The 27,691-nt window shown below is 35.9% G+C and overlaps 1 protein-coding gene across 1 annotated transcript in view; it reads left to right on the plus strand.

The window, feature by feature from the left end:
- Positions 1 to 27,350, plus strand: part of ret (ret proto-oncogene receptor tyrosine kinase) — a 51,174-nt gene extending 23,824 nt beyond the window's left edge. The window contains exons 2-20 of the mRNA XM_056470733.1: positions 6,620 to 6,853; positions 8,322 to 8,615; positions 9,949 to 10,187; positions 10,263 to 10,458; positions 12,567 to 12,766; positions 14,341 to 14,623; positions 17,544 to 17,675; positions 17,779 to 17,889; positions 18,002 to 18,112; positions 19,460 to 19,716; positions 19,820 to 19,967; positions 21,107 to 21,214; positions 21,304 to 21,518; positions 21,609 to 21,731; positions 22,295 to 22,365; positions 22,492 to 22,629; positions 22,859 to 22,958; positions 25,473 to 25,620; positions 26,498 to 27,350. Coding sequence (XP_056326708.1) covers positions 6,620 to 6,853; positions 8,322 to 8,615; positions 9,949 to 10,187; positions 10,263 to 10,458; positions 12,567 to 12,766; positions 14,341 to 14,623; positions 17,544 to 17,675; positions 17,779 to 17,889; positions 18,002 to 18,112; positions 19,460 to 19,716; positions 19,820 to 19,967; positions 21,107 to 21,214; positions 21,304 to 21,518; positions 21,609 to 21,731; positions 22,295 to 22,365; positions 22,492 to 22,629; positions 22,859 to 22,958; positions 25,473 to 25,620; positions 26,498 to 26,655 — 3,266 coding nt within the window. The 3' untranslated portion in view covers positions 26,656 to 27,350. The remainder of the gene's footprint in view (positions 1 to 6,619; positions 6,854 to 8,321; positions 8,616 to 9,948; positions 10,188 to 10,262; positions 10,459 to 12,566; positions 12,767 to 14,340; positions 14,624 to 17,543; positions 17,676 to 17,778; positions 17,890 to 18,001; positions 18,113 to 19,459; positions 19,717 to 19,819; positions 19,968 to 21,106; positions 21,215 to 21,303; positions 21,519 to 21,608; positions 21,732 to 22,294; positions 22,366 to 22,491; positions 22,630 to 22,858; positions 22,959 to 25,472; positions 25,621 to 26,497) is intronic.
- Positions 27,351 to 27,691: the final 341 nt, after the last annotated feature.

The following is a 27,691-nucleotide window of genomic DNA, read 5'->3' on the forward strand; positions in this document are numbered from 1 at the left end:
TTTGATTTTGTTTTTGTTTTTTTGTTTGTTTAGATGACTCTGTTGCATTCATATTGCATTTCAGCCCAATCATACTAGAGTTTATTTGTAAGTGGATTGAGACCTATCATTTTAGTAGACATGCTGAGGCGTGCATTTCCCAAGACCATCTAAGTTCTGTCATTTCAAACATAGTTCAGTGGTTTGGTGTTTCCCGAATCCATTGTTCCAAAGCGGGTGGTGCTACACCTGTAGACATGTAGTTAGCAGCAGTAGACAAACATCTATACATATATAACTAGTTAAGGCCAAATATAAACATTAATACATTGCACTGTAAAACCCAAAAAGTTAAGGTAACTCAAACCATTTGAGGAAACCAATTGCAACAAACCATTTAAGTTCAAAAACTAATCCTAATGAGTACTGTGAACTGAATCCAATTGAGTAAACGAAGCAGTTTGATAATCTAATAATAATTCTAATAATTCTGACTTCAACTGTATACTATATAAATTATTATATATAAAATTTTTACATATATAAAGGTATGTACATAAATATTCAGCATTTGACCTCATCTCCTATGTGCTTACATAATATTATTTCCAGATGTAAAAAGTCAAACACAATTCCTGAATTCGACAGTAGAGCAGCTAGGCAAACGTTTTGCTTTCTTTACCATGTTTTTAGTCTGAGAATCTTTTTCCCAGAAGCACCACACGAAACTACTCCAATTTCATGCGTTTATTTAAGTACAACTGAAAGTAAATGCTATGAGTGCTGCTCTGAATCTTGGAGTGGCATAACACTGCTAAGCGGTTCACCTGATACACTGACACAGGATGATGAATGAGTGTCACAGCAAATCCAGTGGCTTGTACAACACAGCATCTGCATCAGCCAAGATTAATGCTGCCATCCTTCTGCTCTCCTGCTGCTATAGTTTATAACCGAGCACACACAAGTCCTACTATGTTTAATTGGCTTTCACTGAAAAACGCACCAATACCTCACCTAACACATCTTTAAGCATGATGAATTCATATTTAAGAAGTGCTTTGGGAGTTTCAGGCCCTGGTTGTGGCACACATTTATATTAATGGATTTTTGTATAATTTTGGATTCTGTGCATCATATTAGCTATATATATATATATATATATATATATATATATATATATATATATATATATATATATATATATATATATATATATATATATATATATATATGTGTGTGTGTGTCTGTGTATGTACAACTTTTTTTTAAATGGCTTGACAAGTTTTTTTTGTTTTTGTTTTTTGAGTAGTGGCCACAATTTTGGCTACTTACTTTTTGGGATTTTTTTCAATACTTTGTGTACAATACAGGCTGAGTGTGGTTTTGTGTTGGTACCCACACCTGCTTTTACACTTGTCATACGCTAAAAAAATGTTTTTTGTTTTTCAAATTGAAAATTGTTGCAAACAGTTTATATAAACTGAATTTAAACAAATAAATTAAGTTGAACATCACTAAATGAACTTCTTTGTTTAAATTCAGCCCAAATAAAGTGTTTGCAACCACTTTGTAAAAAGTATTAATTCCAATGAATATTTTTTAGTGTAGATAAATAAATATGACACAAAAACTGCCAGCAGCAGCATTCACTGAATCATTCATTGAAATACTATTATGTCAGCTTGTACATCATTAAAATAAGCATTATTACTGTACATAATAAATTTTGCACTTCCCTCTATTGTTACCAGTAAAAAACTTTATGATTCTGAAACATTTGGATCAATACGATAAGTTTGAAGCTGCCAGAAAAATGATGTTTAAATGTAAACAACTCATTAGCAAGACAAAATCTCACCTGGGGTACACTGTAAAATCAAGCACTTTAAATGAATTGACAATTAATGCAACAATTAGTTTTATTAGTTAGTTTAATTTATTGATAATTATTCATTCATTTTCTTTTCGTCGTAGTCCCTTTATTAATCAGGGGTCACCCTATAGCCGAATGAACCGCCAACTCATCCAGCATGTTTTATGCAGCAGATGCCCTTCCAGCTGCAACCCAACCCTGGGAAACACCCACACACTCTTTTACACACACTCACATACACTACGGCCAATTTCACCTATAGCGCAGGTTTTTGGACTGTGGAGCAAACCGAATCACCCGGAGCAAACCCACACGAACACGAGGAGAACATAGAAGAAACGCCACACAGAAACGGCAACTGACACGGCCGGGGCTCGAACCAGCCACCTTCTTGCTGTGAGGCGATTGTGCTACCCACTGCGCTGCTCTACTGATAATTAAATTAATTTAATTAAATATGAAATATGAAATTTTGAGTTAATATAATGTTTATGCACAGAACTTGTATGAGTTATTTTATTTAAAATACAAATGAAATCAAACTAGCATTACGAGTTTGTTATCTTGTTGCTAGTTTTGTGGTGAATTAAGAAAAGAAAAAAAATAGTTTGCTCTTGTAATCTTTGATTAAAATCTGAAAATGCCACTCCTGTTTGTTTTCAGTAAAAATGTCAGATTAGGTATGTCTTAGATATTGGGTAACATATAATCACCATAACATACTTAACACACCCCTCCAACTTTTGACAACAAACAGAAATGGTGAGGAGGAAGTCAAATCAAATCAAATCAAATCAGGCCTTTATTTGTCACAAACACTTTCATTTAGTGAAATTGAAAAAATGTGAAAAAGAAGGCTGTGAATTCGAGAATTTTTGTTTGTGAATAAAATATTTTCCATACAAAATAAAAAAGTTAATAAAGTAGTTCTCTGATATATCAGTTTTACCTTTATAGTAATATCTAGTAATATCTTAAAAGAGACTGGAACAAGCAATGTAATTACTATATGAAGATATAAGCTATTCCAAAAGCTTTTTGTGTTTTCACACTGAAAAAATATGTGAATTTCGTCTTCAGTTTTACAAAATGAACATGAACTATCAACTTCCATATACTTTGCTAAAGTATTATTCACTGGATATATTATATGAAGAATTTAAAAATGAACCTCTTTTGTTTTATTGGGAATGCAGTACTTATGAGGTAATAGGCAGGCTTTTTTCCAATCTATCAGGTCAATGAAGGAGGACCAGTAAAATTTGCCCTTAGGAACATTATACTTTTCATTTTGGAAAATTTGTTGAATATATTTATTATTTAAGTGAAGTTTAAATGTTAAACTAATTTCGAGAGGAGCATGTGCTCATGATTGACCCAGCTGGTCCACATTAGCTAATCATGATCCTCCAATCAAAGGATCCCAAGTCACTATATATATCCTCATTTCCTCTCTACAACTATCTTCGTCTGGAAGAAACCCCCCTCCTCCCCTTCTTCCATCTTTATCAAGAATGGGCGGCACGGTGGCCCAGTGACTAGCACGTTTGCCTCACAGCAAGAATACCAATGGCGTTGGGTCTTCACTGGGCCATCTGGTGTTCCTATGCGGAGTTTGCATGTTCTCCGTGTGGGTTTCCCCCGGGTTCCCTGGTTTCCTCCCACCATCCAAATGTGCTCTATATTATAGATAAAATAAGCCTAAATCTTTTTTCTAATGTCTTACTCTCAGGAAGTTCACCTTGGCCTCAGCAGAGGAGGAGTTTCAGATTGACCTGAGCTCAGTCTCCCCTCGCCCTGTGAAAAGAGGGAGCCCTGGGCTCGAGGATACCTTGAGCTCAGGGCTCTCTCCCGGGACAGCATGCCAAACAAGCTATGTATAAATCGTGAGCTAAGTGTGAACTCTTGAAATATATTTTATGTGCACCTTTTTAGTGAAAAGTAGTCAAAAGTACTGTATAGTGAAAAGCACTATACAAATAAACTTGAATTGAATTGCAAAGCGATGCCTTCAAAGCAAACAGATACAAGCACAAAAGTTTAATTTCGATCTCGCAAGGTCTTTAAAGAATGTTTCATGTCTGCGAGCATGACTGGTGACCCCATAAAGGAAGAAACAAAAACCAGTCCTGTGTGTTGTCTTCGTGTCTTGACAAGGCATTTAATAAAAAGCCCTGTAGCGTTCCTGACTGCGTCTCCATCCTTCAGGAAGGTTGGCCACATTGTATCCATCAATCCGGCCTGCTGTCATCCCAGCACAGCTAAATTAAATCAATGTCTGAAACCAGAGACAAGGCTTCAACTGCAGCAACAGAAATAGAAAATCTAGTTTTGCTGTCTGCTTATGATATTAGTACGTTCCTAAGTGGCCGCCCACCGTCGTCAGGCAGGAACACAGGAGAGATATAATTACAGCCTGAACACTTGCATCTCCATTTACTGGTAAAACACATGGGGATCTTACAGTGTTTTATAGATTAACCCCCCCTCACACACACACACCCCACCCCAGCCCTCCATCCACACTCATCCTGCAGGTAATGATTCATTTCTAAGCAGTATTATGTTATCCGCTGTAATTAAAATTTCCAAGGTGAACCCAAGGAGAATCGGGGACCGCATCATATTGACCATGTGAGAAATTCATTAAAAAGGCCGACGTCAATGACATACGAGACGCTGTTTCATTTTCCGATGACAAAGGAGAGAGGGCTATTTCAACAGAAAGCGGATGTGTTTAATGAGTTCATTGTGTAAACCTGCCTACTTGCATGGACGTTTCTGTTGTACGACAGATTCGAGATAAGAAGCAGATCAATAAGAGAAGATTTGGTGATAACTATTGAACGTGTCATCTGTGCCAAGGGTTAAATCATGTGCTTTGTTCTTTGTTTAGAGATGCCTAAAGTTGCTTTATCAATTATCACTAATTAAAATTAATTAATAACAGTTTTAAGCTCAATAAACAGCATTGGTGGCTATACTGATAATTCCCACCAAAACTAGCTGTTGTGACTTATTTGTCTTTAAAACAACTGAGCCATAAAAACCATAAAATATTAAAAATATATAATATCTGTGTGTGTGTGTTCAACTTATTGTTTATGTGTACGAGTAAATCAAAATCTTTCATAATTTTTCAAACGTTAAATAAAACCATCATTTAAAGTTATTTTGAACATATCAAATAACAAAGTGGTTCATGTTTTATGACTTGTTTATATTCATTTTTGACAACAAGATACCTGTATTTAGAATTGTTTAAGAAATCAATATTTGATATAATAATCCTGATTTTCAATCATGACAAGTGAAAATATTACATTGTTATTTCTGACCAGTTTTCAGTCATTTTCTAGGAATAAAATGCTTTAAAGGTCAGTATGTAAGTTTGACACCCAGTGGTTGAACTAGGCATTGCATTACTGGTTCAAAACACATGCAAGTGCAGTTTGCCAGATTGATGACATCAACAGAAGTGTGCCTAACTATCGATCTTAAAGGCTGATTTAAGTCTGATTTAAACCGTGTTCTAAATTGAAGCAACGATACGCAATAGAAGGAATATTTTCATATCAAAAGAGGTTTTTGTCCTAAACAACACATAAACTTCATATTTTAGAAACGGCTTCTATTTCTTGCAGCTGAACAACAGGATAAACTGACAATGTTTACCTCAGGTACACGTCATGTGCTTTATTCTTTGTAAAATGCTAATAATGTGAGTTTGAATGGCATTTTACATGACATTTATTGCCATACTACTGAAAGCAGCAGCAGATAGTTTACCTTAGATCTTGACAATAAAATAAACTTTTTGAAATTGAACTTTAGAACTGACTCAAAACCAACCCATGTCAGTGATTCAGTATAATAACATTTAATAATGTTAGAGGTTTAGTTGCATTAATTAGATTACGTTGGAGTGCAGTAAGTGCACTATTCTGTTGGCTGTGTTTGAATTTCCATCATGTTTTGTCTGGCGCAAACAGCCAAATTATTTATCACTGCAAATCTCGTCACGTAGTGTGTTATGACACCGGGTTGCAAGACAACCTGCTCACCTAATGTTTACATTCGTAACATTTATATTATTTGCTAATTAATAACCACCTCATGTGGAACTCTGAATGTGAATCTGCTACTGTCCACTGGAAGTCACATTTTAGTCATGGACGCACACTTTGAAAGCCTTCCTGACTGAATGAATGAATGAAATATGCAGTTTTCAAAGCAGAATATCAGCAGAATATAAAGCAAAACATTTTAGCATTGTGTTTCAGATATACAAGAAACAATAAACTACAAACATATGATGGTATTTTAGAAGAGTCAAAAACTTACATACAGCACCGTTAAATGACAGCATATTTTATTAACATAGAGAAGAATTGTTAGCAGACATTTACAGAATAAAATCAATATTAACAATCTACTCAAACCAATAAATCTTTTGTCAAGTCCTCTGTATTATTTAATCTTTAAATTTCTTGTCTATTTAATGTTCATCTGAGGTAAAGTTTTCCTGCGACCTTCCTGCAGAGTCAGAATAAATCTTTATGCCTCAAATGTTTTTGGTCTGAACTCACACTGAACCCAGAATATTCATTTATTCCATTGTTAAGATGATGAAAGTGCTACGATTTCTTCATTGGTGATGGATGTAAAAAGTGTGTAAAAGGACAGCCAAAAGTTGACAATATCTGGAATCAAACTGAAATATTGAATCTCTGTGGTGTTACATTTGCTGTGTGTTTTGGACAGGTTCATTCGGGCTGTATTTTCCTCAAAGGCTTTACACAGAGAACATCTACGTGGGTCAGCAGCAGGGATCACCGGTGCTTCAAGTCATTTCAATGCTGGAAATCCCTAAAGAGAGGCCTTATTTCTTCCTGTGCTCGCACAGGGACGCTTTTACATCATGGTTTCACATAGATGAGGCTTCTGGAATCCTTTATCTCAACAAAACCCTGGAGTGGAGCGACTTCAATAGTATTCGTGAGTTCAACATATACACGAAAAGACATGATTCATTGGATTTACTCGATTTTTTAAGGCAAGTGGTCGCAAACCATTTATATGGGCTGAATTTAAACTAACAAATTAAGTTGAACATTACAAAAAACAAATTTCTTTGTTTAAAATCAGCCCATATAAATTGTTTGCAACCACTTACCATAAAAAACATTTAGTAAATACAAAGATTTTTTTTTTTAGTACAACTCGATTTGTTTGAACAGTTCACTTGATATATTTAGGTTATAGAAAGAACTATTGTAATGTTCTTCAATATTTTGCTTATATATTCTGTTGATCATCTATCACAGAAACTTTTCTTGAATCATTGAAGTGTATAGATTTTATGGGTAAAAGTTGTTTGTGTGCGTATCATTTTATTGTACTCATATATTTTAATTTATTCCATTCCATAGATCCATTTACTTATAAAGTAAAAGATAATCTCTAGGGTATGTGATTTATGATATGATTTCCTCTTAAAAAAAAAATTTAAGTGCTCTGAGAGGTTAGAGGACTGTAATGAATTTATTATTTTTATTATTATTATTATTATTCATTCATCCATTCATTTTCTTTTCGGCTTAGTCCCTTTATTATTATTATTATTATTATTATTATTATTATTATTATTATTATTATTATTAATATCCTCATTATACACTTATTTGTTTAGTGTGCAAAGTTTTTTACCATTTTTCATTTTCTTTTAGGCTTAGTCCCTTTATTCATCAGGGGTCGCCACAGCGGAATGAACCATCAACTCATTCATTCATTCATTTTCTTTTCGGCATAGTCCCTTTATTAATCTGGGGTTGCCACAGTGGAATAAACCACCAACTTATCCAGCATATGATTTACACAGCGGACTAGTGAGGGAAACCAGAGTACCCAGAGGAAACCCACGCAAACACAGGGAAAACATGCAAACTCCACATAGAAATGCCAACTGACCCAGCCTGAGCTCGAACTACTGACCTTCTTGCTGTGAGGCGATATCGCTAACCACTGCACCACCTTGTTACCTTTTTATTATTTATGTACTACTAAATTTACTAAATTCATTCTTTAAAAATAAATTAAGTTTTTAAAAGGTATATTAAGTATTTTTTATTACACATTCTCTAAAACACTTAAGTAGCATAATTGTCTGCGAGAAGGTTACTGGTTTAAGCCTTGGCTGGGTCAGTTGCCATTTCTCTGTGGAGTTTGCATGTTCTCCGCATGTTGAAGTGAGTTTCCTCCCGCTACTCCCACAGTCCAAAGACAATCGCTATAGTTGAATTGAGTAAGCTAAATTGGCCGTAGTGTTTGTGTGAGAATGCAAGCGTGTATGGGTATTTCCCAGTGTTGGGTTGTGGCTGGATTCATACACCATCTATAATAAGTGTTTTTGGAGACTGTGAGTGCTGTGATAAATTACTGTCCTGTCATAATGTCTGTCCTCCAGGCAGCGGCTCAGTTCGCTCCCCGAAGGATCTCACCCTGAAGGTCGGAGTCTCTTCAATTCCCCCAATAAAAGCTTTGTGCACCATCCTTCCCACAGTGGAGGTCAAACTGTCGTTCATCAATGACACAGCGCCCTCCTGTGGTCAGGTCGAGCTCAGCACATTATGCTTCCCTGAGAAGATCTCCAACCCCCACATCACTGAAAACCGCATGCCAGGAGCTCTGCGCCAGCTGCGCCGCTTCACACACATGAGCATCTGCCCAAACTACACCATCAGCTATGGAGTGGTAGCAGGTACGGACTAAACCCAGTGTAAATATCAACGATTTTCTGTTTAGTACAGCACTGCAAGATACTGGCTGCTTTCAAAGAACTGCTTAATGGGAATCTTTTGTTTTGAATCATTAGTTTGGTGTGCATATCAAAATGACAAGTTCACTTGATTTCAAAACTCCGAAAATTCAATGGTTCTCCTCTGGGTTCATCAAGATTGGCGGCACGCAACGAAGAATTATACAAGCTCCATTGTTTTTAACCTAATCTCAAACTGTTTTAAAAGTTTGTAGACATTTTAATAGGACATGAGTCAAATTAAAGGATGTTGTTCCAATCACCCAAGACCTTCGTTCAACCTCAGAATACAAATTAAGGTATTTTTGATGAATAAACAAGAGATATATAACAGAAATAGGGATATTCAAAGTCTATAAAAGCAACAAAATACATGGTCAAACATTCCATGTCGCTTCAGTTGTTCAGTTGTAATCATTTAAAGCTCCATGGATGGAAACTTTGGACTAAAGAAACTATATTTACAACTTTTAATATAGTAATATTGATATTACTATATTACTTAATATAGTTTTTCTTCCAATATGATGTACAGCCATTAAAGCCAGCAGTGCAGAATGTGTTGTCAAAAGTTTTGTAATATCTGTAGTAAATGCACACAACGATCTGAGGAAGAAGAAATTGGCAAACAAGGCCTTTTTTACAGCCTTTTCTCACACAAAAGGGTTCTTGGAGCTTCCTTTTATTATATTTGAACCACTGAAGTCACATGGAATGTGTTTTTTGTTGCTTTCCTCATTCATCTTTGAACATCTCACAACCCTCACCGTCTATGGAGGTTGAGAGAGCTCCTGGATTTCATCTAAAATGTCATCATTTGTGCTCCTAAGATAAACAAAGGTCTCAGAATGATGTGAGGATGAGTACTTTTTGGCTGAAATAATCATTTAATGGTAGAAAATAGTTTCACATTGGGTTGTTTAGCAGAGCCCACCATGTAACAAACAAAATAAGTCTTGTAAATTGATAAAACAAGGCATATTATGCTGATTTGTTATATATTTAATGATGTTAGATGGTTAGCTAAATGCATTTGATCAATTATAGTCAATAAATCTTTGCTAAATGGGTTTGTAAAAGCTGTTTTTAATACATTTTTGACGTGGTTTTTGTTGTATTTACACAGATTTGAACAGCAGGGTTACTCAGCCTGTGATCATTTGAGCACTTCAAAATCATTATATAAAGCAATTGGTCATTTGAAGATTTGGAAAGCTTATTTTCTCCCTTCACTACTCTAAGATGGATTGTCTGTGCTTGTTCATATTTAATTCAGGTTCTTCTGTACCGTTTGCGGTCGACGACTCCACTTCTGAACTTGTGGTCACAGCACAAGTGGACCGTGAGGAGAAGGAAGTGTATCATCTGGATATAGTCTGTATGGTACGAACAGAAAAAAATCTGCAGGAGGTCTTCAGATCTTTACATGTGAACATCTATGATGAAGATGATAATTCTCCTTATGTCAACGGGACTGACACTGAAGACATCTTAGTAGAGTTTGACCGCAGTGAGGTGTGTGCTATTGCGTGTGTGTAATCTTCTTAGCATTTTTGATTTTGTATATTAAAAATCTTTTCTCTTTTGTAGGGTACTGTGTTTGGGACTCTGTTTGTATATGACAGAGACACAACACCAGTTTATCCCACAAACCAGATTCAAAATAAGCTGGTGGGGACCCTGATAACAAATGACCCCTGGATCAAAAATAATTTTACTATTGAACACAAGTTTAGGGAAGAGAAAGCCATCTTTGGAAATGTCCGTGGGACAGTTCATGAATACAGTGAGTACAAAAAACTGATTTTTGCTTATTTTTAAACAATATTTTAGTGCTTTTTAAAATGTTTTTCTTCTTGGTGTATATCTCACTATATTCATTCTTTAAAGGGCACCTATGGTGAAAATCTACTTTTCAAGCTGTTTGGACAGACATATGTGCATGTACGGTGTATAGAATGTCATATTGGGGTGATATAAACACACCCAGTCCTTTTTTTTTAATTTAGCAACATAAAAACGGTGGACCAATTGGAGCTGTTTTCAGATCGACCGCAAATTTACGTGGGAGTGCGTTCCCCCGCCCACCGAATTGATTGACAGCTGCGCGTATTAACGTACCGGTAGTCACGTGTATAATTACATTAACAAGACCAGACTTGCGCAAAGCAACCGGGAATAAAAGGTGTGTTCAGTTTGCTAGGATCATCAATCATCATCAAATGTGATCAAGATTGAGTTTCACATGTTTAAAATGTTTTAAAACAGAGCACGTGTGTAATGAAGTACAGCGATTCACTTCAGCTTTACTTTATCACCACAGTTGCCTGTCAGAACAATTATAAAGGAAGACGTTCAATCCCGGTTTGTGGACGTTAAATCAGGTTTATTTTGTACGTTAACATAACAGATATTCATACAGCAGTGAGGATTAACCTGTATCCTGTCACATATGCGTGCAAAAAGAGTACAAAGCTAAACAAGCGCTCTGTCTGTCTGTCTGTCTGTCTGTCTGTCTGTCTGTCTGTCTGTGTGTGTGTGTGTGTGTGTGTGTGTGTGTGTGTGTGTGTGTGTGTGTGTGTGTGTGTGTGTGTGTGCGTCTGCGTCTGTGTCTGCGTCTGCGTCTGCGTCTGCTGCGGTGTGTGTGTACGCGTGTATCTGTGTGTGCGCGCGTGAACTTTGTGTGACTCATGGATCCAACTGCACAATAAATACTCATTGGTAAGCTTCTTACAGTAGTATTTCTCACAAACTCTACGTGAAATCTGCTTCCTTTGAGTCTGTCTGTTGTCTGACACAGCGGAGGGAGGAGATTAAGGCGCGCAGAAAGGTGGGCGGGGAGGACTAGCCTTGAAGGAGCAGTATGCCAAAACCGCCACCCAGTGCAAAAATATATAAATAGGAATTTAATAAAAGGTATAATAAAAAATCTGATGGGTGTTTTGAGCTGAAACTTTACAGACACATTCTGGAGACGCAAAACACTTATATTAAATCTGAAAAAAGGGCTAACCTAGGTGCCCTTTAAATATAAAAATGAGAGGGCTCGATCCTAAATCCTAGTTGACATTTTAGCCACTAGATGGCAGCACAGTAAAACAAAGAACAAGACAAATAATAAAAGTTTTTTATTATCATTATTATTAAACCTACTTCAAAACATTAAGCTAAATAATACGCCAAGTCGATTGATGTACCAATCGACTTGGCATATTATTTAGCTTAATTCCTGTAATCTAAGCACATATGAAGTTTCTCTTTTAATTTTACAGATTTAAAAAACTATTTCCACAAAAAGTACATAAGTGGGATTTCACACCGGCATGAACTTTAAGATTTATAAATTTAAAAAACTACTCAAATTCAAATATATTCTCAATGCATCATCTCTAAACAGAGAGACTAACAAACATACGCGGATTTATGATGCTGCCACTGATTCACAAATACTCAATATAAACAATCAATAAACTTTTTTTTGCGTCCGAATCATTAGAAGGGAATATGAAATCCTTTTTACTATCATATAGTGTGATGTTGTTTCTCCAGTGATAGAATGAAAGGTCTGAAGTCATTAAATATTGCCTATAATTAATTTTCACCCACACTGTATAATGCACAGAAGAGTGAACGTGATAAGATTTTACAATAGACTCAGTTTTTAATTCTTTCTTATAAAGTTTATGATGCTAGTTATGTTGCTTTTAATGAGTAGAGATTTTAAAAATTGTGTATTCTGTTGCATCTCCTAAATGCATGACTCTTGAATGTGATTTTAAGTCAAAAACTGATCATAATTTGCTGAGTGCACTATAATTGATTAGTTTATGTTTTTGATTTTTTTCTCTCTATCGTGTGTAATGGACTGTCCTTTAATGTGTTGTCTGCCCTCAGAGTTGAAACTCAGTCAGAATCTGTCTGTGACGGAGCAGCGCTCATTTATGTTGGACTACCTGGTCAATGACACCACTTTTCCAGGCCCAGAGGGAACAGTGCAGTTACACTTTAATGTGACTGTCCTGCCAGTTCCCATTCGCTTCTCCAATATCACCTATTCCTTCATGGTCTCACAGAAGGCAACAACATACTCCCAGGTGCTTTATTGATGTGTATATTCATTTTGAATATTTTTGAAAAATTTCCATCACCTTTATTTTAATTCAATTAACAAAAAATGTTATATCTTTAGTTATATAACAAAAAGAAACATTTGCTTATGTTAAATGATACTGGTCACACTTTATTCAATTCAAATCAATTCACCTTTATTTGTATAGCGCTTATACAATGTAGATTGTGTCAAAGCAGCTTCACATAAAAGGTCATAGTAAATTGGAACAGTGTAGTTCAGTTTGTAGTGTTTAAGTTCAGTTCAGTTTAGCTCAGTTCAGTGTGGATTAATAATCACTACTGAGAGTCCAAACACTGAAGAGCAAATCCAACGATGCGCAGCTCTGCAGATCCCGAACCATGCAAGCCAGTGGCGACAGCGGAGATGGAAAAAAAACTTCACTAATTGGTGAAAGTGAAGAAAAAAAACCTTGAGAGAAACCAGACTCAGTTGGACACGATCATTTTAATTTCTCCGCTGGCCAAACGTCTTGTGCAGAGCTGCAGTCTCAGCGGCAGAGGCTGGAAGCTGACGTCAGCGAAGACTTGTCTGTCTCTGGAGCGTCACAGGAATCAGTCTCATGTTCTCCACTCCTCCATGACCACCACAGTAGCTGCTCAGGATACAGCCTTGTCCAGGATATGGAAACCTTGGGATCATCTCGTCGTTGGTCTTGGGTCGAATCAGTGACTCTGCATAGTCTGAGGGCCTCGGGAAGAGTATCCCAAGGTGGAAATGGAGAATAAAGAGAATAATACTTTACAATAAGGACCCATTATTTAAAGCATTACAAGTGTTTTATTTTGTATATAATAGTGTGTACATGACTCTGGGCCACAAAACCAGCAATAGGGGTGAATTTTCAGAGATGTATACAGTTTGAAAATTGAATAAATAAGCTTTAATGTTGAATTTGTTAGGATGGGACAATATTTGGCTGATTTTGATAAGCTGGAATCTGAGGGTTCAAAAAAAATCTAAATATTGACACATTTTTCACATTTAAAGTTGTACAAATAAATTAGCAAGGCATTTTACCAAACAAAAAATATATTTTGATAAATTTACCCTAGGAAGTTTACTAAATATCTTCACAGAACATGTAAACATAGCTTCTATGTTAAGCTGCTTTGACACAATAAACTTGAATTAAATTTAATTGAATTATCACGCAGTTTTGACTTAATATCCTAATGAATTTCACAAAAGAATAATCAATAATTTTCATTATTTTGATTTTGAAAAAATATACCTGTACAACATAATACTGGTTTTGTGGTAAAGGATCATGAATAGTGTTTATTAATGAAATATATTATTAGTAGAAACTTATTAGTGCTTCTTAATACTTAATTAACATACAGTTTTAACAGAAATATTTGATTTTAATTTATTAATAAATGTTGAAACTAATGCAATTAATATATGCTTAATATAATATACGCCATGTTAAATATTTTCCATTATTAATGTGAACAAATTTTAGGTTGAGATTGCAATTTGCTTGGTCAGTTACTCCAGACAGTTCGCATTAATGTGTCTCTTGTGTTTTTTTAGATTGGAAAAGTCTGTGTGGAGAACTGTCAGAAGTTTAAGGGCATTGATGTGGCCTATCAGTTAGAGATTGTTGACAGGAACATCACTGCTGAAGCTCAGTCGTGTTACTGGGCGGTCAGTCTTGCACAAAACCCGAATGATAATACAGGCGTTCTCTATGTGAACGACACCAAAGTGTTACGCAGACCAGAGTGCCAAGAGCTGGAGTATGTGGTCATTGCCCAGGAGCAGCAGAACAAGCTTCAAGCCAAGACACAGCTCACCGTCAGTTTTCAAGGCGAAGGTAAGCTTAAACGTTTGCAAGACTAAAGCAGAGATAAAAAAATTGAGAACAACCTAAGCAGTGGTGAAAACATAACTGAAAAATCATATTTATGTAAAAGTACAATTACTTGCCCAAAAATCTTGTGCAGGTCAAGTAAATGTATCTGTTCTAAATATTAAGTACCAATAAAAAGTAACCTTTCTAAAAGTAGTCTAGAGTACTGAATAGTGAGTATTACAAAAATGTAGATATGTTTATGTTATTCACTTTTAAGGTTCACCAAGTTTATGCATTTTGTCTGATTATGCATCAAGCTAAGAGTGTCCAGCAGTTGGCTCCTCAAGCCAAGCTCAAGACTGGTTAAGATCGCCGCTCACTCTACTCATGCAAATCCGGCTTTTTTAAACCAATCAAAAGACAAGTGAGAATCTGCAGAAGTGTTTCCAGAATAGTGTGCCATTAGACATTAGACATTTAGCCACAGGACTGTGGCCGGTCCTTTGTGTGACATGATTTGATTGGATGAGAATCCTGGAACTGATTATTCTACTTAGCCAATCAACGTGGACAAGAATAAATAAACATATGAAGAAGTGACTGCAGGTAAAAAAATAGCACAGTAAAAGTACTGATATGGAACTAAAAATGTACTCCAGTAAAAGTAAAGTGCACACCACTTGGTAAAGTACAATTCCTCAGAAAAAAATACCCAATTACAGTAATTTAAGTAAAAGTAATTTATTACTTTACACCACTGTGTTTAAGAGAATTTTGACTGAAAGCCTGCAGTGACCAAACTTTCATCAATGTCACTTATTTCTTCACGGTCTCACAGAAGGCAACAACTTACTCCTAGGTGCTTAACTGGTGATTATAATCATTTGGATCTTGTGCAAACAGGAGTGGAGAAGTGCTGCTGTAAATATTAAAATCTCGGTTATAGGGGTGTGACAAGATCTTGTATGACGAGATCTCGCGAGAAATTAATCACGACGAGATTTGTCGTCGAGGTGAAAAGTTGTCTCGCGTGTTGTGATGTTATGATGGAGCATGAGGGTGAAATTAGCACTGAAGATTAGAGGCAGGATTGGATTTGATCTACAAATCAAGTGCTTTGCACACACCTGGCAACCCACGCTAGCCTCGGAGTTGCGCTTGTCACTCGGTTGGGCGGGCAGGTGTGAATTTAGCGGGTGCCACGTCTAACATAGGCTACAACTGCAGCCTCACACATTATGGTCCATGCAGGATTAGCACTTCAGATATGCTGAAAGTCATAATCACCATAAAAAAACATTCCTTTGTAGTCGCATTATTTAAGTGCAGATATGTAAACACTGTAACCAAACTATTAACACCTTGAAAGACTTTTAGCCACATTTTGCGAAAGGACATACACACTTAGCGAGTCAGTAAAGCAGCACAGACACACACATCGCTTATAACTTAAAACAACTCTCTTCTATCAGTCCTTCCTTCATATTCGCATGATCGCATCCATTTTTTTAAGGTCAGTGTGTGGAAACAAGTTTGATTTATGATGTACTAGTCAGTAGAGTTTATAGCTAAATATTTAGCAGTGTTCACGACACTGTTACCTTTATGACATAGAAATCATTTAAATAGAAGTAAAATACCTTTCATTACAATGTTTTTAAAAAGCACCTAAATTGTTTTTTCTATTTTGTGATTTTTTTTCTAGTTCAATAAAAATCGATTTTCCATTCATATTTAAGCAAATATTTTGCTAATATTTAAAATGATATATAAAAAGATTATTTTCCATTCACATCGGCTATTAGCAAAATATTTTTGCTTGCATGTCCTTTATGGTATAAAATTCATTAAAATAGAAGTAAAATAACATTTGTTACAAGTTGATTTAAAACAGCACATAAATCATTTTGTTGTTTTTTTTCGTTTGAATAAAAGACTTTTCCATTCATATACTTCATCACTGAGGATTTCTTAAAAATAGTATAAAAATCTCGATGAAGCACCATTCATTCAATCATTTTCTTTTCGGCGTAGTCACTTTATTAATCTGGGGTCACCACAGTGGAATGAACCGCCAACTTATCCAGCACATGTTTTATGCAGCGGATGCCCTTCCAGCCGTAACCCATGTCTGGGAAACATCCATACACACTCACTCACACTCATACACTACGGACAATTTAGCCTACCCAATTCACCCGTACCGCATGTCTTTGGACTGTGGGGGAAAGCGGAGCACCCGGAGGAAACCCACGCGAACGCAGGGAGAACATGCAAACTCCACAAAGAAACGCCAACTGACCCAGCCGAAGCTCGAACCAGTGACCTTTTTGCTGTGAGGTGACAGCACTACCTACTGCGCCACTGCGTTGCCCTAATAAAGCACCAAATATATAATATTGTTATTATTACAGTAATTATTTGAAAACAGACGTGCTAAAATAGTGTGAAACTGTAAAAAGGGATTAGTTGATTTTTAAAAAGTGAGTACAGTAAGCATAATTATACTAATGAAGTCCACTTAACAGTTCCACGTTACAATGGGTTTGCTTACATTATTTTTGTAAAGTCAACTGATTGCTTTTAAGGCAATTGGTTTACTCGCTTTAAGTAACTAATCACTTTTTACAGTGTATGCACATAGTTTGTTTACCTAATAATTATGATGCAATGAGTTTAATTACTTTTTTTAAGTCAACTAATCACTTCTTACAATGTAACACAGTATAGCCACAACTAAAATTACTTCAAATATTGAATGCTAAAGATTGCATTATTTCTGAAAAAAGCATGCGTGTATAATTATAAATTAATTTTGATCTCCACTGTATGTCCTTGAATATTAGTCATGACCAGTACTGGTGAAAGCATCTTCAGTGTATTGATACTAATAACCATATAATCTTGCTCTGCTCTTTTTTTCTCCAAATGTGCCATGTAGCAGATTTGCTGAGAACGGATGAGCCACGATTTTTGGCTTGTGCAGAGAAGAGACAGCGAGGAGACTGTGAGGCGACTCGAGGCCTGGGAGCCCCAACAGGGAGATGCCAGTGGAGACAAGGCCGAGATAAAGGTTACCCACAATCCCCTTGACTACTACAAGGACATGCAATCAAATACACTGCACTTTACTTTATTACTGTGGTGCTGAAAAACGAATTCTGTGTTGTTTGCAGGAATATCAAAAAGATACTCCACCTGTTCCCCCGACCTCAGCACGTGCCCTGATGGTTACTGTGATGCCATTGAGAGCAAGAACATCTCCATCTGTCCTCAGGATTGCTCCAGTAAGACATGTTTAAGCACTTGTTTTGGTGCAATGTTGTTTAGTTTGATCAGCATAATCGTGCAATGGTGCATTAAGGAAGTGAAATGTCTATATCTGTGTGTTTTTGACAGGTGAGCCCATAATCGGCGGTTATGAAAGGGACCTGTATGGAATCAAAGCTGGACATGGGACCTGTTACTGCTTTATAGGAAAGTGCTTCTGTGAAAAGGATGAACTGGAGGGTGAGCTGCAGCTGAATTTTTTTTTTCTGTAAAGATTGTATTTTTAATATTTTTTCTGACTTTCATAACTTCACAGAAGATAAATTAAGCAGTTCTCAACAATAACAGAACTATTGAATATTTTGTAATAGTTGCAAATCTTTTGTAATGTTTATTTATTTATTTATTTATACATGGACCTCTCAATTACACTGGAACAGTGTTTTAGCATACTTGCTAATTCTCAACAACTGTCCACAGGAGGCTTGACCTAAAATGAAATTAAAATAAACACATACAGTATACACTATTATAAACATTAAAACACATTATAAATATAAACATCATAAGTCTTTACATAAAATTGCTATAAGGTGAAGCGTTGTTGGCATGATCAAACAAACCGATTGTAAACTATTTGTGTAAACACTGCTGTTTTGTTTTTAACCTCTTCTTACGTACACTACTGTTACTTTCTAATTTTAGGCTAACAGGTAAATCATTCCACTATTTGGTTCCCTTAACAGATTGACCAAGAGAGGTCTTACACTTTGGACCATCAACATTAGCAGTTGCTCGTCTGACTCTGTGAGAGATTTGATGCCTACTAATTTGATTCGATCACTTCTTCAATAACTTTATTTTTAATCGGCACCTTAAATGTATCTCTTGCAGGCCTATTTCATATGGAGAAGCACATAGAAACTGTTTTCTTGACATTTAACGTTAAATGAGACAGCTCAAGCCATCTTGAAATATGTTGTCTGAGTCTGTTGCTCACCCTCCCGGCAAGGTGTTTTAGCAGAGACAAATGAGCTCCTTACTTGTCCTCACATTGGAAAGAAAAAGTTACTTCTGAAAATCGGAGTGTTATAAAGGGTTTAAATATGCTAAAAATGGTAGAAAGCTAAAGAAAACTTGAAGATTGTTTTAAAATAGTATGCTACCCATAAAAACAGTTGTTGACAATCATGCTATTGACATACAAAGGTATGTAGACCTTCAAGAAAAGCTCTAAATGATAATATTTATATTTGAAAATTAGAAGAAATATCAGACCTTCATTCATTCATTTTCCTTCGGCTTAGTCCCTTTTTTATATCAGGGGTCGCCACAGTGGTATGAACTGCCAGTATCAGACCTTAAAACAAATATTTATATTTTACTCCAACCCATACCTAATAAACCCAGTAAATCTAAATGAGAAGCCGAGAATACACAAGTAGTCTCTTAATTCTTTCCATTGATTTATATGAAAGACTATGTAAGTAGTGTTTAAAGTATTTTTTAAAGTTGTTTATACAGAGAGAGGTTCATTGTCTGGTTTTTGAAACTAAATCAAATGCATTGTTTTGAATTGTTTTTCAGTGGCTATATGTAACGACATGTGCAAGACCGTCATTGCAACTGGTATCATCCTGTCCTTCATCGTCTCCATTCTCCTGTCCTCGTACTTTATCCACCGTTACCACAAGACCACACCAAAGCCACCCATCGCTTCTGCTGAAATGACCTTCCGTCGACCGGCCCAGTCCTACCCTATCAGTTACTCGGCCAATAACGTTCGTCGTGCTTCTCTCGATTCCATGGAGAACCAGGTGGCTATTGACACCTTCAAAATACCTGTGAGTCCCGCTCAGCGTTTTAGATGTTATGCCTAATTTTGAGGATTTATAAAAATTCTAACTGATTAATAAATATGTATTATTTTCAAATTTCTGTTAACAGGAGGATCCGAAGTGGGAGTTTCCACGAAAGAACCTGGTGTTAGGTAAAACTCTTGGAGAAGGAGAGTTTGGGAAGGTGGTGAAGGCCACAGCTTTCCGGCTCAAAGGAAAAGCTGGATACACTACGGTTGCTGTGAAAATGTTAAAAGGTTTGCAACTCACAATACATCCAATATAGAAATCTGATACATAGAATTATATGCAAATTACATATATGACATAAAAATTCATATTTAGATTTGACATATATAAAATAAGTTATATAAGCAACCTATATTTGGAAATATTGCAAAAATGACCTCTTATATATTTTTCCATAAATAACTAGATGTTCATGTATGGCCATATTTGTACACGTATTAAAATATTAAATTATAGTATATTTTTAGTATATTTGAACATATGTACATATTTGTATATCCAGGGGTTGACTAAAAAATATAAAAGCGGACTTTTTTTAATATTTCAAAATTATATTTGTCACATATGTAACATATTCTAAATGTGTAAATCCAAATATAAACTTGTGTCATATACACTCACTGGCCACTTTATTAGGTACACCTTATTAGTGCTGGGTTGAACCTCCTTTTGCCTTCGGAACTGCCTTAATCCTTCGTGAAAGATTCAACAAGGTACTGGAAATATTCCTCAGACATTTTGGTCCATATTGACAGGATAGCATCATGCAGTTGCTGCAGATTTGTCAGCTGCACATCCATGATGCGAATTTCCCGTTCCACCACATCCCAAAGATGCTCTATTGGATTGACATCTGGTGACTGTGGAGGCCATTTGAGCACAGTGGGCTCATTGTCATGTTCAAGAAACCAGTCTGAGATGATTTGCGCTTTATGTGATGGCAAGTTATTCTGCTGGAAGTATCCATCAGAAAATGGGTACATTGTGGTCATAAAGGGATGGACATGATCAGCAACAATATGTAGGTAGACTGTGGCATTGACACAATACTCAATTGATACTAATGGGCCCAAAGTGTGCTAAGGAAATATCTCTTACACCATTACACCACCACCATCAGCCTGAACCATTGATACAAGGCAGGATGGATCCATGCTTTCATGCCCAAATGCATCGAGTTGCCGCCATGTGATTGACTGAGTAGAAATTTGCATTGATGAGCAATTGGACAGGTGTACCTAATAAAGTGGCCGGTTAGTGTATGTCATTTGCATATATTGCCATATATCAGATTTCTATGTGGAATGCATTTGATCAAATCACTTTTGTCTGAAATGACTCTAACCATCCATTTTGTCCACCACAGAAAATGCGTCTCACAGCGAGCTTCGAGACCTCCTGTCAGAGTTCACATTGCTCAAGCAGGTTAATCACCCTCATGTCATTAAAATGTATGGAGCTTGCAGCCAGGATGGTAAGATGTTATACATAAACACCTGTATGTTCATTTCATGCATTTGTTTCCACTTTGCTGTGTGTGCTTACATATGTTAATGTGTTCAGGTCCATTATACTTAATTGTTGAATACGCCAAGTATGGTTCACTACGTAACTTCCTGAGAGAGAGCCGCAAAGTTGGGCCAAGCTATATGGGCAATGATGCCAATCGCAACTCCAGCTACCTGGAAAACCCAGACGAGAGAGCTTTAACCATGGGCGACCTGATCTCGTTCGCCTGGCAGATCTCCAGAGGAATGCAATACCTGGCTGAGATGAAGGTATGCCAGTGATTTAAGGAAAATATCCAACACCGAAAACCTGATGTTCTTTTTTTAAAGAAAAGTTGTAATAAGAGAATGTGTGTTTAGCTTGTTCACAGAGACCTGGCTGCCAGGAATGTGCTGGTAGCAGAAGGAAGGAAGATGAAAATTTCAGACTTTGGTCTGTCTCGAGATGTCTATGAGGAAGACTCATACGTGAAGAGGAGCAAGGTGATCTATTTTGTTAAACTGCATGAAATTAGTCACACGCCCCCACTGATGTTTTAATGGACCCTTTTATTCCTTTAGTTTGTAATGCTGTTATTTGTTTGGTGGCTGATAGAGATCAAGTGCTCTGCAAGTTAAGAAAGCACAATCCAAATAATAAAAAAACACACCCACGAATTGTGAAATCCTCTTCATCAGTTTGACAGCACATGTAAATTCATGCAGACAATTTGTTTGCTGTTGCCTGAGTAGCTGAAGAGGCACCGCCCTCTTCTGGAAAGGGGGTGAGAAGCAGCAGCTCATTTGCATTTAAAGAGTCTCAACAACAAAACAACAACAACAACACTAACAAAAGGGTCACTTACTGCACTGAATATCAGATGATCTGTGATATATTTTGAGCTTGATTCTGTTCACATTTTGAAGACTTGTATTATCTCTTATTAAAAGACTATATTAGGACCTCTTTAAATATGAATGTGCTTGAAATTGTATTTGAAAGCCATTTATTTTCTATATATAACTTTTGCTAGACTATTATGTCATAATGTGCTCTCAATTTCTAGGGTCGTATTCCTGTCAAATGGATGGCTATAGAGTCTTTGTTCGATCACATCTACACCACGCAAAGTGATGTGTAAGTTATCACGATCTTAAATAAAACTAGTCATAACATCCATACAGTACATATTCATAATGTACGAATAACATTTCAACTTATAACAACATTATAATCTCTCTTTCTTTTTTTGTCTTGTGTTAGCTGGTCATTTGGTGTTCTCTTATGGGAGATTGTGACTCTTGGAGGAAACCCCTACCCAGGAATTGCCCCTGAACGGCTTTTCAACCTTCTGAAGACCGGCTACAGGATGGAGAAACCAGAGAACTGCACTGATGAAATGTGTGTTTCACAGTCGTCATAGCATCATTTCAATTTATTGTATTAAGAGCTGAATGTTGCTATGTCATCATGGGATATATATCATTTTAACATTTAGCATGTTAGCATCATGTTAGCATGTCTCATGCAGTCTTGTTTTGTTTTACATTTGACCTCAATGTATCGTTTATTTTGGTGTGATACTCTCAGATGTTCTGTGTCAGGTAATGAATACTCTTTTGTAATGTAGGTACAATCTGATGCTTCGCTGCTGGAAACAAGAGTCAGATAAACGTCCCACTTTCTCAGACATCAGCAAAGAACTGGAGAAGATGATGGTGAAAAGCCGAGTAAGAACACAGTCAACTCTTTTACTAATCCGCACAAATCAAAACCCTTCTGAATGAAATGACAATCTGAGCTGAACCTGACTTCACATTTAAGAGCTTCATATGAATGATGTTTAAATAGTATTTGTTTACAGACTTATTTTTTTGCCGTTGTTGGAAGAAATGACTTTATTTAACTACTATATTTAAGAATTTTACTTTTATTTATCAACGTGAGAGTAAATACATTTCTGAAGGATCATGTGACTGAAGACAAATTTATATTCATGACACAATTATAATGGCCTCTTGACAATCATGTTTATGACAGATTTATGACAAGCTATGCTGTCTTGATAATTTCAAGTTGTCATAGCTTAGACATGTCAAACAACGTCATCTTTGCATTTAAAATGACATAACTGAGCAAATGACACTTGTTGACATTTCTTATAAGCATGCAAAATATCTCATTCATATTCAAGAATCATGACATGTCATTTCATGATTATGAAAGTCTTATGATCACCCTCTTCAAGTAAAGTGTTACCAAATATTCAAACAGAATATATTTTTAAATTGCAGTAACATTCCACTATATTTCTGATTAAATAAATGATCGTGAGAGCATAAGAAACTTTTTAAAATATCAAACCTTTAAACTTTAATATAGATTAAATAAATGTTTGTTTATTTATGTTATTATAATGATAATTTGCTTAAAATAAGTAATAATGTGAAATTAAAATAATTATTGTGCAAAGGATTTAACTACTTAACGACCATATTTAATCTATCGTACATTTTAAATTACACAACAACAGAAAATTGAACAAAAACTCAATTATATTTATTTATTTACAAAAAAAATAGAACTACACTGTAAAAAGCGATCAGTTAACTGTATTTAAAAAGGTGAGTAAAATTGCATTATTGTAAAAATTTAAGTTGTCAACTTAACAATTACAAGTTACAATGAGTTTTACATTATTTTTAAGTCAACTTGTTGCTTTTAAGGCAATTGGTTTACTCACTTTAAGTAACTTTAAGTTCACAGTTTTTGTACTCTCAACATTCGTAATGTAAATCACTAAATGTTTATTTTTTATTAAACTGGGGTACGTTTCCGAAAACCATCATTAGCCAACTGAGGTCGCAAGTTCCGTCAATACATACATAGTTCGTTGAGTTGGCGTTTCCCAAAACCATCATTCCAACTAACATTCGCAAACTGCGTTGCAATCTTGTACGCTTGCAACTACACCTCTCGATCTGTAGTTAGAAGCATAGTTCCTGGTTGTGTTCTATTTCCAGTTATCTCCCCTATTCTTTTAGAACATTCTAACATTTAAACTTGAAATGATTTTTAAAAAAACAAACATTGAAGTCATCTCATTATGCCATTTTGAATGCAGCTATTATTGACCTATTATATAAAAGCAGAATTTATGGAATTTACAAAGCTTGTGAAAACAAGAATATATAGCACACGTTAACAGTTTTTATTCATTGTTAGTTATTTAATGTAGCTGTACTGTATATGACATAGGCCTGTTGGTTAGAACATTTCTTCAGTGGTTTGAATGTGTCAGATGGTAAAAGTAAACTTTTATAATTTATAAAATAAAATGTTAAAATAAATAAACAATATTCTACTGAATAATAAAAATAATTATAATTATTATTATTATTAAGTAGGATTTGTTTTTCATTTCTTAAGAAATAGCCTACTGTAAATTACAATCATCATTCATTCATTTATTCATTTTCTTTTCGGCTTAGTCCCTTTATTAATCTGGGGTCGCCACAGCGGAATTAACCGCCAACTCATCCAGCATTTGTTTTATGCAGCGGATGCCCTTCCAGCTGCAACCCATCACTGGGAAACACATACACACTTATTCACACACGCATACAACAATTTAGCCTACTCAATTAACCTGTACCACATGTTTTTGGACTGTGGGGGGAAACCGGAGCACCCGGAGGAAACCCATGCGAACGCAGGGAGAACATGCAAACTCCACACAGAAACGCCAACTGACCCAGCCGAGGCCCAGTGACCTTCTTGCTGTGAGGCGACAGCACTACCTACTAGTGGTTTTATGTTTTAGAATAGAATATGGAATAGGCCCTATTCTCAATAATATTTGTGCAATATATGCCCTACATGTGTCATTTATATATATATTTCAATTAATATGGAAAACGAGTGCATGACCAAACCTGATATTGGACGTTTTTAAATGCGTGTACATGTAAAACAATATAATTAATGGGTTTTATTCTCTGAAGAAGTTGTTAGTTCACCCCGTTTAGAGCATCATTATGGGCGTTTTATGTTATAACTAACATGGTTCAATTGATGAATCTGCGACAGAGAAACTACGGTTTTGGAAAACACTCATCACTACATCGTTCTTTTCCCAAATGATGTGTCAGACTATGATAGTTCAGCTGCGAGTTATGTCGTTGTTTGGGAAACTCACCCCAGAATCTACCTCACTGTAATAACTGTGTGTTTGTCTTGATTAGGACTATCTGGATCTTGCGGCCTCCACACCGGCAGACGCTCTTCTCTATGACGACTCTCTCTCTGAAGAGGACACACCCTTAGTGGACTGTAGTAACGCCCCTCTCCCTCGAACCCTCCCCTCCACTTGGATTGAAAACAAGCTCTATGGTAGAATTTCCCATGCATTTACTCGATTCTAATACAAGGAACAAAATCAGTTTATCTTTTGCCTTCCATAGGAAGAGCTGTGATTGTGCTAACGGCATGGTTGCCAGCGACTTACCAATACTGCTCACGTTTTATAGATTCTGTAGTGTCTGGATCTAGGGATCAGATGTTTCATTTGGACCTGCTTCCGATGTACTTTATTATCAGAAATAAACATTTTAAATGGATGTATTAGTATCCAAGTATTATTACTACTGATTTAAAAATGAATTCGTTTTTTATATGAACACACACAGTGAGGAATTAATGTGTTTTTAGATTCACATTTGTGAATTTTCTATTAGTTTGGCAGCACTTTAAGTTAAACTTTTACATTTGAAACAGGTCCCCTGTGCTCTGGATGTGCTCTCTCTGTAATATCCTGAACATTTTACAGAAAATGAGTGTTTAAAAGTAGATGGAGTCAGTTCTGAAAGCAGTAAGGCTTTTGAATTTAACTCTTCCTTTTTTAAGATCATCAAAATATGCAAGTGCTCCCCAAAAATGAGGCATTAACCGAGGAATAACTAAGCAATAAAATGGCCAGCGGTAAGGCAGTCACTATGCATTTCTTGGAGTACATGAAAACGGATTATGTTTCATTTAAAAGCATCTACTGTACGTTTAAAAGCCAAAGACAACAATGACGTCACAGAATATACAATGTCACCGCAGCAGAATATTGACCAAAAAAACTCTCAAAGGACCAAAGAATGATTTCAGGCTTACTATGCTGTTTAATGTAAATGCGTTGAGCTTTTGAGTTTTGTTCGAGAGCCTTACTGTCTGGACTTAATGCTTCCTCAGTGCAGAAAAAATGATATGTTCTCGTTTTTAGGCATGTCATACCCGAACTGGCCAGAGAAGAGCCCGGTACCGCTCAACAGACTCGATGCCACTAACCCTGTCTTTACAAGATATGCCAATGATAGTGTTTATGCAAACTGGATGGCTTTGCATTCTCCCGCAAAAATCGTGGACACGCTCGATAGTTAAAAACGCAAGCCAAAATCAATGGCGGAAAAGACACGGGGGGTGGGGAGATGTGTATATTTCTATGAAACTGTATATATATATATATATATAAGTTGTATGATGATAAAGCGGGTTCCCTTTTATTTCTGCTGTTGTGTAGATGATGAGAGATTTCAAATTGGCTGGAAATCCTTAAAACATGCTTCAAGCAGCTTCTAGGTGATTGTTACCACGAGGCCTCCGTGCTGTATCTCTGCATGACTCTGTACAGTTTAATGTCCATGTTTAAGTGCCTGTGCTGCTTCTGTTAGAGAACACCGTAATAAATGCATGACCGAGACGATCTTGGTCCCACTCCAGGAATCAAAGGGAGCTTCTTTACCATCACTTACTGCAGATGTTTGTCGCAAATACTGGACATGTTCATTTGGAAAAAGTAAAGTTTGTTTCTTCTTGATCATGTGTGTCAGGATGGGAATCACTTATATTTTGTTTCTTCGTTTTTTAAGTAATGGTTTTCAAGGCTCTGTGGTGATAATGAGGTATTATTGCCATAATAGATTATGGATATGTTTAATTTAACGTCATATATTGTGATTTAATTTTCATTCCTTGTAAAGACATTATTTGTGCAACAATAACTACATTATGCTGAGTGTGATTCTTCAATATGTTGTCCAAAGATTACGTTTCAATCAATAAAACCTGTTAGAATATGTCTTGTTTTCATTTGTGTGTGGTTTAATTCTATTTCATTTTCAGACTTCATGAAGATGAGATTAAATAGATTAAAAGGTGATCTCTTCATTATGATAGATGGTTTTAATACAAATAAAACTCCCCCAAAAAGCTATATTTTAGTGTTGTTGAATTGAAATGGTTGTAAACACAAATTTACAATGGTTAACCACTAATTTGTATTAAATCTGTGGCTATGTGAGTTCTTATCAGAGCAGCAAAAAACATCGTTGCTACACTTTTACTATAATAAAACAATTGGTTGATAAAATGAATTCTGTAGCTGATATTATTTGAGAATTATTACACATTTTAGGAC

Source organism: Danio aesculapii, chromosome 13, assembly GCF_903798145.1.
Source record: "Danio aesculapii chromosome 13, fDanAes4.1, whole genome shotgun sequence".
Lineage (NCBI taxonomy): Eukaryota > Metazoa > Chordata > Actinopteri > Cypriniformes > Danionidae > Danio > Danio aesculapii.